Here is a 12,793-nt window from a genome sequence, read left to right on the forward strand (position 1 = left end):
CCATTACCTTCATTCCTTAGACCCCAGGCATGATTGTGAAACACGTTTGTAATCAGAACATCTGCCCTAATCCAGTCTAGAAATTTTGGAACACTTGCATCACTGAAAATTGTTTTCTATTTTGTTCTGTGGATCTGGAACCACATCAGAAGTTCCTTGGGTATTATTCAAGTCAAGATCGGTTTTAGAAAAGGTATTTGCTTGTAATCTGCCTGACACTTTTCCAGTTCACCAAGCTTTCCCTTTGTATATCAGCTTTTTGAAAATTCATAGTTATTTTAGACGCAGCAATTAATTGACATGGTAATACATTCATTCTGATGACTATGTGAAATCAATTTTGAGTGTTGACATTACATGAATTTAATAGTTAAAGTTGCCATGTACTTCTGTTGTGTAATTTATAACAATTTTTCATGTTTGGAAAGTCTTAACAATAGCCATTGACCCAAGCCAGTCAAGTAGAATTGTGGCCATTTGTATGCCTTCTAAAATGTCTGTGTGCCCAAGTCCTTAATTATGGATGGATGTGGAAAGATCTACAATCATAAGTTGGGAGATCTCTTAGCATATAAGAAGCCTAAGAGAAAGTAAAAGTTGCTTTTACACACCAAAGCACAGAATTTTTGTTACCCTGAGTCAGAAAGAAATGTAATCATCTACATATCCTATATCTTATCATTACAGCCCTTGATTCCAGCTCCAAAATTACCCCTTTCCAAGTTTCCATAGAAACTATATTAAAAATCTATTACTGTTTTAAAACACTATAATCTTTACTTGAAAATCTATTCCTACTTGTAACTTAACCTAAATTTGAATATTGCTGAGACAAAAATAATTTTTATTATTACACTTATGCTTGTGATTATGGGACAATGCTGACCTAACACACTTCATGGAGACCAATTGTCCTTCACTTTCTCGTTCTAATTTTAAATATAATTTGATACAGCAAAGTCACGAAAAGAAAATAACAAAAACAAAACTAAAGACAAGGAGCTTCTTTGGGTTATTTTAAACTGGCAAAAAAAAAAGCCCACAAAAAGCAAGCAACAAATAAAAAACGTCATCTAACGCTCACAGGTAATGTAAACATCTGCCAGTCGCCTGGTCATGTGTTATTAACCATACGCAGTAGTTCATTTTTCTTCTAGGTAGATGTGTCCGTTTCTCAGTTGTCACATCCTAGGCACCCAGATTTAGAGAAGCATTTGGAAGCATCAAGCCATTCGTGTTTGTCTCTGATTGAGGTGACCACTCTACACAAATATCTAGGATCCTTTGTCTCTGGTTCAAGGCCTAAATTTTTCACCTTTGTTTTCTAAGAGCTCATTTTGTTGTTTACTATTATTATTCCCCAGAGATAAGCCTAACATTTGTATCGCTAACACCTCTCTTTCAAAGCCACATTCCAGTTACCACTCTGTTTGGAATTTAGTAATCCCAACCGGTCCTCTGATTTTGGAAGGACTCACATGGACATATTTCCACACATGAGATCAAAGGAAAGAAACAATTCACTCTTTACAGGAATCAAACATCATTCACTTGCATAACATTTCCAAGACTTAAAAATATAACTAACTCCTTTTCTTCCACTTTAGAGTCCATAAGAGTAGGTAAAATACAGTAATATTTTGAAACTCAGAGATAGCAGTTTGATGGCAATGCCAGACACCAAATTTTACAAAGAAATAATAGCTGTGTGAACAGATATCATGGCCATCATGAATTAGCACTGTCTCCTTAATGTATTAATATTTACTAAGGAACTACTTATTATATAGAAACAGCAAGGTACCTGACCTTGGGGATCTAGTCTCAGACAATGTCTCTGAAGTCATTTCATTCTTGTTCTTACTTCAAGTATCTTAGATATGTGTCTTTATATAGTCCCCTTGAGGGTAGGGACCATATCTGAGTTACTTCATGTGTTTTTTAAGAGAGAGAACTCCGAAGTTTGAAAGATGGGTATTATATGGCAAAAATAAATCATATTTTGATTTTATAATAGACAGCATCATCTTCTACTGCTTTTCTCTTTTAAAATGATTACATGAATTCTTGCTAATTCTAAAAAATTTTGAAGTATATATAATAAAAACAAAAATTCTTTTGTTTTTGTACTACACACACCTCCTGAATTTTCACTCCCTTCTCCCCTGGAGATCCTGTTTGCAGTATGGTACATGAAGTGAAGTGAAAGTCGCTCAGTCGTGTCCAACTCTGCAACTCCATGGACTATACTGTCCATGGAATTCTCCAGGCCTGAATATTGGAGTGAGTAGCCTTTCTATTCTCCAGGGGATCTTCCCACCCCAGGGATCGAACCCAGGCCTCCCACATTGCAGGAGGATTCTTTACCAGCTGAACCACCAGGGAAATTTGGTACATAGCTCCATTTTAAACACACATGCTTGATTTTAATCCCATGTAATTAAAACTACTTGGCTGTCAACATTTATGGTCATTAGATTTATATGACATTGGGTCCTATTTAGGATTGCCTTATTTTTCCATGAAAATTTTTATGAAACAGGCAGTTTATAAAATACATTTTAATCTGCAGTGTGAAAACTCATATTTTTTCACAGTGTTGAATTTTGCTTCTACTTAGCTTATGCTTGCTCAGTCACTCAGTCATGTCTGACTTGTTTGCAATCCTGTGGACTGTAGCCCTCCAGGCGCCTCTGTCCATGGGATTTCCCAGGCAAGAATACTGGTGGAGTGGGTTGCCAATTCCTACTCCAGGGGATCTTCCTGACCCAGGGATCGAGCCACATCTCCTGCATTGGCAGGCAGATTCTTTACCACTGAGCCACCTGGGAAGCCCATACTTGGCTTACATAGCCAGCAAATTCAGTCTGTGGTAGATTGAAGCTAAACTCAAGTCCCTTTGATGAATGAATATCTGGTATTGAAATCTCCTCTCATCACTGCTGCTTTTTTCCTTCCCAAATGGTCTTGGCCATTTTCCTACATTTATTTTCTGAGATCTGTTTTAGAATTCATTGTCATGTACCCCCCAATCCTTCTGTGATTAAAATTGGAATAGCACTTTAATTAACTTGGAAAGATTTGACATGTTATGTCTTTATATTTATTTGCATTTTCTTTTGTGTTTCATTAAATTGTTGATGCATTCTTCACCTATGCCCTATAGATCATCATCAAATTTGATGAAGTTGTTTTAACATTGTAATGAAATATTTTCTCTATTTCTTATTAGTTGTTGATAGATTCTAGAAAAGCTATTTAATTTTTAAATATTAACTTTAAAATATTTCATTATTTTACAGTAGGTTCCTTTGAGTTTTCAGGCAAACATCATATAGCTACAAACAATTCTTCAGTAACCTTCTATGACAAAATATTTCATAATATTGAAGCTTAACATTCCTGAAATAAATTGTATATGCTAGTAAATCCCAAGGACAGAGGAGCCTGGCAGGCTACAGTTTATGGGGTTACAAGAGTCAGACATGACTTAGCGACTAAAGAGAGGGCGAGCGATACAGCACATAGTACTGATAGATTTTTTAAATGATATGAGATTAAATTTACAGTAGCATTTTGGGAGGATTTTTTATGTCTGTATTTTGACAAATCAAAATTGAAATCATTCTTTCTCTGTAGGTTTGTCTGCTTAACAAAAGGAACTGGGAAATTTATTATCTTTGATTATTTCTTGAAAAATAGTGTTCAAAGGAAACCGACTGAATTAAGTATTGGGTTAATCCCTGGCATCATGGGTAGGAATCAGTCTTATATACCATAATAGAAGCCTTGGCACTGTAGGAGGCATTAGACTGGCCCTCAAAAGCTGCAGGGTGTGGGGGGGGGATCCCCATCATTCCATCTTCTTTTCTCAGAGATTATCTTAGTGATTTAAAAATAGAACTATTTTATCAAAAATAAAACTATATCATGTGATCTGGCAAAAGACTCACATTACTCCCAAGTGTATACAAATACACTGGAAATAGATATTTTTGTATATCCCTTTTATGAATCATGTTCAAGATTGCTGTAAACATCTAAACTAGTATTATCCAACATTTGTAATGCAACATCAAATGCAACCCTGAAATCACAGAAAACATTAAAATAATTTTTAAGGAATAGAACCTTTCTGCATTCGGATGAATCTTCTTTTATTTTTCATTGCAATTAGCATGCAGATCATCAGGCAGTTGCAAGAGCCAGAACTTAACATTATATAAACAAAATTAACCTTATTTTGGCTTCAGAACACTGGAATAATATTTTTTCAGGGTTGACTACGTTATTTACGCTTAAGTGTTTCCTTAAGTCCACTTCCTTAAGAATGTTCACTAATCTTGCTATAGATGAATACAAACCACCTCCAAAATGGACAAAACCTTCAGGAAAACATTGGTGCACCTCCCCAGCCTATCATATTTAACGTTATCATATAACCAGAGGTGGAAGGTGACCCATAATAGAAACATACAACTTTGGGACCTGGAATACTAATCAGTGGTTAATTGCAGATTGAGCTGTAAATTTTATGATCCAGAAGGATTCCTCACCACAACCCACTGACTTCACTGAACTTCTTAAGCGTCACTTCATCTGAGGGGCCTGATCACGAAAAGCCAAACCTCCCATAGTGACAAAAACAATTCATTTCTTTGGGCTTAGCAGGGTATACTTGGCTTTAAAACATATTGCTGTTAAATTTTTCTTCAAAATGAGAATAGCTTAGTGTTTGTATGATTATAAAGTAATGCACATTTATTGTTGTAAAATTAAAAAGTAAGGACCAAAAAGTTACAAATAATATCTTTTAAACTGCCTGTCATTCTTCCACCCAAAGATGACTGCCCTTAACCTTTTCAGGTAGATCGTTACAGACTTTCTATTCACACAACTCTTCTGAAATGGTTTCTGCTCACTCAAAACTTAACTAAAAAGACTTACCTTCCAAATAAAATGCTACTTTTTTCACATATTCTATATTGTTAGAACTGTGTTCACTGCATTCTTTTATATGGGATCAAAAAATATGTACCTAAATCATTACATAGCCTTCAAAAGAATTTTTAAAAACCATATAAGCTAGCGTTCCTTTTTTTTTGGAGCTAGTGTTGCTTTCATTAATCATTAGTAATAAATAAATAATGTGTCCATATTGAGTGAAAGTAATGTCTTACGATTGCATTAGTATGATGAAATTAAAAGATTTTCTATTCATCTGCAAACACACTCAAAACATTTTTGCCAGTATTTTCTCTTTTCCCTACTTCTCAACCCTCCCCACAACCCAGGCTCTCTTGGTCCCCACCTCATTTTCTCTGACTTTTGTTGCTAACACCCTGTGGTACATTAACCCGGTGATTAAAGCAGACAATAATAGGATTTCACCAGAGCTACGTTTTATATATTGTACAAATAGACAATATATATGGCCTTTTTGTTTGTATTCGTGCGTGCATGTTGATATTCCTAAAATATCCATGAAGAGAATGGCAAAAAAACTAAAATATACATTGCCTCTGCGGGTAGTGGGGGTGGGGGGCGGAATTGAGTGACGGGAGATAAGAGCAGAGATGGGAAGGAAACTTTTTTTATGAGATACTCTTCTATGCTTTATAAATGTTTATACTGCCTAATGAAAACAATTTCAAGATAAAAATATATCTACATATGCACAAACATTTATAAAGCTATTAGTCTAATAGAACTTAGGCAGCTCCTTCAGGTTCCATAACTTACCTCTTTCTCAGAGACGTGAAACCAATGACTGTAACAGTGTCAGCTTGTGGGTATGCAGTGCAAAAAAATTTTCTCTTTCCTTTGAAAATCATTTTAGTTATCATTTAGTTATCATTCTCTAAAAGGATGCCATGATAGGTTTAGAGTACCATGTTTGAATCAGTGATTCAGCAAGATGTCAGTGTCTTCTATTTGTTAACATCTAGCCTAAATACACTCACATATGCACACACACACTCATAGCAGTGTGGTAGAGACACCATCTGAGACTCCTTACTTGCCTTAGAGACAGTTGCCCTGAGGTAAGAAAAGCAGCATAAATTTTCATTTCAACCTTTTTCCTTTTGAAAGATAATTTACACTGATTCTTGATCATGTCAGTCATACTCATGCCATTTGGGCAACATCTGTGTATAGAGGTGCTGTTCAACTTTGTGAGTTAGTTATCCTGCTCTTCAGTTCAATTCAGTCACCCAGTCATGTCCAATTCTTTGTGACCCCATGAACCCCAGCACGCCAGGCCTCCCTGTCCATCACCAACTCCTGGAGTTTACCCAGGCTCATCTCCATTGAGTCAATGATGCCATCCAACCATCTCTTCCTCCGTTGTCCCCTTCTCCTCCAGCCCTCAATCCCTCCGAGCATCAGGGTCTTTTCAAGTAAGTCAGCTCTTCGCATCAGGTGGCCAAAGTATTGGAGTTTCAGCTTCAACATCAGTCCCTCCAATAAACACCCAGGACTGATCTCCTTTAGGGTAGACTGGTTGCATCTCCTTGCAGTCTAAGGGACTCTCAAGAGTCTTCTCCAACACCACAGTTCAAAAGCATCAATTCTTTGGCGCTCAGTTTTCTTCATAGTCCAACTCTCACATCCATACATGACTACTGGAAAAACCATAGCCTTGACTAGACAGACCTTTGTGGGCAAAGTAATGTCTCTGCTTTTTAATATGCTGTCTAGGTTGGTCATCACTTTGCTTCCAAGGAGTAAGCGTCTTTTAATTTCATGTCTACAGTCACCATCTGCAGTGATTTTGGAGCCCCCAAAAATAAAGTCAGCTAGTGTTTCTCCATCTATTTGCCATGAGGTGATAGGACAGGATGCCATGATCTTAGTTTTCTGAATGTTGAGCTTTAAGCCAACTTTTTCACTCACCTCTTTCACTTTCATCAAGAGGTTTTTTAGTTCTTCTTCACTTTCTGCCATAAGGGTGGTGTCATCTGCATATCTGAAGTTATTGATATTTCTCCCAGGAACCCTGATTCCAGCTTGTGCTTTATCCAGCCCAGCATTTCTCATAATGTACTCTGCCCATAAGTTAAATAAGCAGGGTGACAATATACAGCCTTGATGTATTGCTTTTCCTATTTGGAACCAGTCTGTTGTTCCATGTCCATTTCTAACTGTTGCTTCCTGACCTGCATACAGATTTCTCAAGAGGCAGGTTAGGTGGTCTGGTATCTCCATCTCATTCAGAATTTTCCAGAGTTTATTGTGATCCACACAGTCAAAGGCTTTGGCATAGTCAATAAAGCAGAAATAGATGTTTTTTTAGAACTCTCTTGCTTTTTCAATGATCCATCGGATGCTGGCAATTTGATCTGTGGTTCCTCTGCCTGTTCTAAATCGAGCTTAAACATCTGGAAGTTCACGGTTCATGTACTGCTGAAGCCTGGCTTGGAGAATTTTGAGCATTACTTTACTAGTATGTGAGATGAGTGCAATTGTGCGGTCGTTTGGATTCAAATGTTCTTGATTTTGCCTCACTATTTTTTTTTCTTTTATTTGCAGGTGGTGAAATCAAAATTATCCAAAGAAGATCACTTTCTTAAAATGAAACAATCAAGAAATCATATTGTGGGAAAATATTTCAGCAATCAAAGCAAATTACAACAAAGACGACAAGACTCTATGACAAACGTTCAATCACCGTTTCATGTCAGAGGTCCAATTAATCAGGTTTGCTCTGAAATCCTTCTCAGCAGGATGTGTGCCAGTGAAAGAACTGTGGAGGCCCTGCAGAAGGACTGAACTTGGAATTGGCTACAAGCCACTCCCCCGGACAATGGTCTAAGAGCCAGATCCTGGTCATCAGGTGTATTTTGGTTCTACCACACACACTCAGGCGCATGGGCACACACATACACACTGATGCACATTTAGCTAAAAAAAAAGTCATTACACTTTTTTCTACAGCTTTATAAAATCAGGATGTGCACTTGGAAATCAGTTGGTTTCAAGATGAAAGACAGAACTAGAAAAAGGTGACCTGAAATATAATCATAAACTAGATCCACTGCAGGCCGGTATTGCACTGTGATGATAAAGAGAAATATAGACATTTGATAAGTGGGGGATAAGATCATGTTCTTGAGTATTGTGTTATCATCTTTAATGGTACCTTAATATTGAAAACGGTTTGAGGAATTACATTTTACCTGCCAGCTGGGATTGTGCTGTGCTTCCCCTTACCAGGAGAAAATGTGGCATAGATGAGGGTTTAGGCTTTGTGAATCTGATGCTTATGAAAACAGTTTCTTCCTAGATTTTTAAATCCTTTAACTGAAAGGAAAAGAACAGGAATGTTCCTCCAGGGAATTCTAAGAGATTCTATGAAAGAAATAGGAAGTATAATATTTTACAGTTAAAACACCAATGTATTTAACTTTGCACTCTTTCTACTTTTCATAAACATTCCCTCCTAGCCTGTCCATGAACTTGGATGGGTAACTGAAGTCTGAGTTGATTAAGTATGTAATATTAAAGTGAGAAAAACAAGATAATAGTTCCTTATGGGTTACTTTATTATGTTTCATTGATGATATTACTTAAGAAAAAAGCTTTTGTTTGCTATTAGAGCCCTATATAATTTAAGACTGTGATTATATTAATATTTTATGTAAATATTTTGCAAAGTATTAAGCGTTCTCAACTGCATAGGCATTTATATCCAGAAAGCATTCATATATGTCCACAAATACTACTATGTTGCTAGTAAACATATTTTGATTTTCTTGAGAGAGTGTATCTAATCCAAATTTAGAATAGACATACAATTAGTTTTTATAAAACTGTAGCATATATATATAGCATATCGAATCCTAGTAATTGAAAACTTTCTCTTCTATATTTTAAAATGGTAAATTTCTTTATTGTGCAAAAGCTTTGTTGTGAGATAACATCTCACAGTTACAATGACTCTTAAAGGATTATTTTTCTTTTGGGGAAAAAATACTGAGAGGGCTAATTCAGTGCTTAGCTGAAATTACCAAACGCACAAATACCTCAATTCCAACACTATACCAAAAACAAATCTATTTTGATTCATCAGTTCCTTAGTATGAATATAAACTTCCTTTAAATACTCTATTTTTATATATATTTTTATATGAAAGTAAACATAAATTTATATTTAACGGTCTTAAATTATATCAAAGCACAAATATCACTTGATATAAACAATTAATACCTGTGTCTAAAAACAGGTGATAAATTTTTTAAATGAGCGGTACAGAATTAACTTTTAAAATGAAATATTTTCTAGTATCTACAGCTATGTGTAAGCATCATTTTTTGGTTTTGAGTGCTTTTTTAATGATATAAAATGTTGCCAATTCATGTAGCTCCTCCATCCTGTTTTAATGTATTACATATTCTGTAACAGAATTATAGTCAGTGGATGTTTCTTAGAATTTACTGCCAACCTAACTGTAATACACTTCTGACCGAAGTTAGCTTTGCATTGATCTCTTTACCATTGAAATAGTAGTGGATTTTAGAAACAACTGTAATAATACAATTAATAAATGTCTTACTAGTGATAATCCGTGTTTGGAGAATATGCTTTATTTTCCTTTTTACTGGAGGTATACACCATATAGGAATTCCTTCCTAGCTTTGTCGGTAGAGAATCCGCTGGCGATGCAGGAGACTTGGTTACAATTCCTGGGTGGAAGAGATCTCCTGGAGAAGGAAATGGGAACCCACTCCAGTATTCTTGCCTGGATAATCCCATGGACAGAGCAGCTGATGGGGTTGCAAGAGTCAGACCTGACTTAGTGACTAAAGAACCACCACCATACACTAAAAATATCATCCTGTGGACTCAACTACTAAAGTGTAGTTTAATAATATGACCATATACTTCCTTCCAACTCCAATATTCTATAAATTTTGATCATATGAATAAATCCCTGCTCTACAATGACAAAGCTTTTGAATACAATACAGTGGTAAGTTTTGTCTGCAAGGCACGGAAATGCAAAGAATCATTTTAGTTAACTCTTTGATTGAAAAAGAAACACTTTTTACTTACCTTAAGCAAATAGGTGTATGTTTGTTTGTGCATGTGTATTTGTGTGTGTTTGACAAGTTCATAATTTGAATGAGAAAAATAGAGTAGGTATTTTAATATATTTTTGAGGCAAAAGTTAAAGCTAAATGAATTATTTTTGGCAAGAACTGATTGGTATCCAATCTAAACTAAAGAAAACATTTATAATATTAAAAGTCAAGAATAACTGCATTAGCATTCCTAAGCATCCTTGTTGATTGTGCATGTGTGTGTGTGTGTTTAAAGGCACAGTACACTATTTGCCAGCCATCCAAGTAAGCAAAGAGGATCCCCTAGGGACGTGCAAACAAGACAGTTCACCATCAGCTTTACATTGGATCATTTAATCCTCTTCAAGTAGGTGCCTCTGTGCTGCAGTCTGCCCTACAGAACAATTCCCACTAAGAAAGCACTGGATAAAATCACCAATTTTTGAGATGGAAATCGTTCTGGTAATGTTTATGGAGAAAAAATATAATGCTGTTCTGCACCTGAACTTTCTTTTTTTAGTTTCATCTCACTGAATGATTCCAAGAAGAAATACAGAAACTGGTCAAAAATTATGTAACCCAGTAAGAGTTATTTCAAAGCCACAATGCTTTGGCTGGGAGAGGGTGTGTGGTGGGAGAGGGTGAAGGGGAGTGGCTGGTGTCTAATACAGCAATGAGTTCAGAACATAGAGAGATGATCAGGGCGAGGATCTTACTAAATATTATTTTATGAGCTCCTTAGTTTGAGCAAGTACTGAAAGAATCATCAGTATCTAAAGTTTTCTCTGCGAATTTTCATCTTATAAAAAAAAGACCAAAATGTCATCAAAATCAGTGACTAGGATTCAGTTCAGTTAGTTCAGTCGCTCAGTCGTGTCCGACTCTCTGCAACCCCATGAACCGCCAGCACACCAGGTCTCCCTGTCCATCACCAACTCCCGGAGTCTAGCCAAACCCATGTCCATCGAGTTGGTGATGCTATCCAACCATCTCATGCTCTGTCGTCCCCTTCTCCTCCTGCCCCCAATCCCTCCCAGCATCAGGGTCTTTTCCAATGAGTCAACTCTTCGCATCAGGTGGCCAAAGTATTGGAGTTTCAGCTTCAACATCAGTCCCTCCAATGAACATCCAGGACTGATCTCCTTTAGGATGGACTGGTTGCATCTCCTTGCAGTCCAAGGGACTCTCAAGAGTCTTCTCCAACACCACAGTTCAAAAGCATCAATTCATCAGCGCTCAGCTTTCTTTATAGTCCAACTCTCACAACCATACATGACCACTGGAAAAACCATAGCCTTGATTAGACGGACCTTCGTTGGCAAAGTAATGTCTCTGCTTTTTAATATGCTATCTAGGTTGGTCATAACTTTCCTTCCAAGGAGTAAGCATCTTTTAATTTCATGGCTGCAGTTACCATCTGCAGTGATTTTGGAGCCCAGAAAAATAAAGTCAACCACTGTTTCCACCGTTTCCCCATCTATCTGCTATTAAGTAGTGGGACCGGATGCCATGATCTTAGTTTTCTGAATGCCAAGTTTTAAGCCAACTTTTTCACTCTCCTCTTTCACTTTCATACTTAAAATGAACAAACAAGATTTTGAGTAAGTTCATATGGACTGATAACTTCAAAAACACGTATCCAAGTACAAAATGATATTACACTACAGCAGATTTTGACCAAAGCAAGGAGTAATTGCTCTGCCAATACTGCTGTATTGTTGTTTTAAAATATGTATATAAAGCTCAAATTTGACTACTCTTCAAAACTAAGGCATTTTGAAAGATCACTTCAACTTATGGAGATGGACCAAAAGCTGTCAGAAACCCCAAAGACCTACTAAAGACAGCAGGATACTGCCAGCCCTTACAAACTAAATTTTGTATTTGGCACAGCTTCCAGGCCTTCATACTGTCAAAGAGCCTTTTATCATGTTTTTATTGCTGGAGTAACTGTTATTATCAACTTCCATATTTCTTTCATGGTTCAGTCACTTGGTGTAGGGAGCTGTAGAACTTATTTTTTTCTAACTGATTCAGACCATACAGTCCCCTCCTGAAAATCATGCTCCATTTGTTTTCTTTATGTTTATTGAAATATAAAGAATTTGTTTTATAGCTCTATTAAATGTTGGACCACTATGCTTTAACATACTCAATACACAATCAAAATACAAATTCTTAAAACTTATGGAGAGTATTTACAATTTGTAAGTCTCTCTGCAGTGTAAATAAAGATAATTACTTAAACCCAGCTAATGGCAGGAGCAAAATGAAAGCAGCCATGATTAGAAAAAACACTATAAAAGGATCATCATATTTAGGTATATCAGGTTTTGAATTTGATTTATGCTGACTGGTATTTTCTCCCAAGTCTATAGCACTCTCTGCAAAAAACTGTTTTCACTTAGTTTTTTAAAAGTCCTTTTTCCAACTCTTTGTGTACTATATCTGGGGGAAAACTACCTTTTAGATTAGGTTATGAGGAGACATTTAATATATCTAATCAAGTTATTTTCATAAGAAATGTTTGTGTAGGTTCTTATTATTTTTATTACATGAAAAAGTAATTCTTATAAAAATCATTAAAATGTTTAGATTTTTTTAAAAGCAAAGTAATTACAGTTGACCATAGCATAGGTACATCAGAATTCAGAAACAACATGGTGTCATAAGTATCAAATGTATTCAACTGATTCTCAACAACTTCATAGTGATTTTTCTTATTTTA

At 36.1% G+C, this 12,793-nt stretch overlaps 1 protein-coding gene across 1 annotated transcript in view; it reads left to right on the forward strand.

Moving 5' to 3' along the window:
* The window catches only part of CPED1 (cadherin like and PC-esterase domain containing 1), a 304,150-nt gene extending 294,584 nt beyond the window's left edge, over positions 1-9,566 (forward strand). The window contains exon 22 of the mRNA XM_061165684.1: positions 7,534-9,566. Within this exon, the coding sequence (XP_061021667.1) occupies positions 7,534-7,773 (240 nt within the window). The 3' untranslated portion in view covers positions 7,774-9,566. The remainder of the gene's footprint in view (positions 1-7,533) is intronic.
* The last annotated feature ends 3,227 nt before the right edge of the window (positions 9,567-12,793 follow it).

This window comes from Dama dama, chromosome 18, assembly GCF_033118175.1.
Source record: "Dama dama isolate Ldn47 chromosome 18, ASM3311817v1, whole genome shotgun sequence".
NCBI lineage: Eukaryota > Metazoa > Chordata > Mammalia > Artiodactyla > Cervidae > Dama > Dama dama.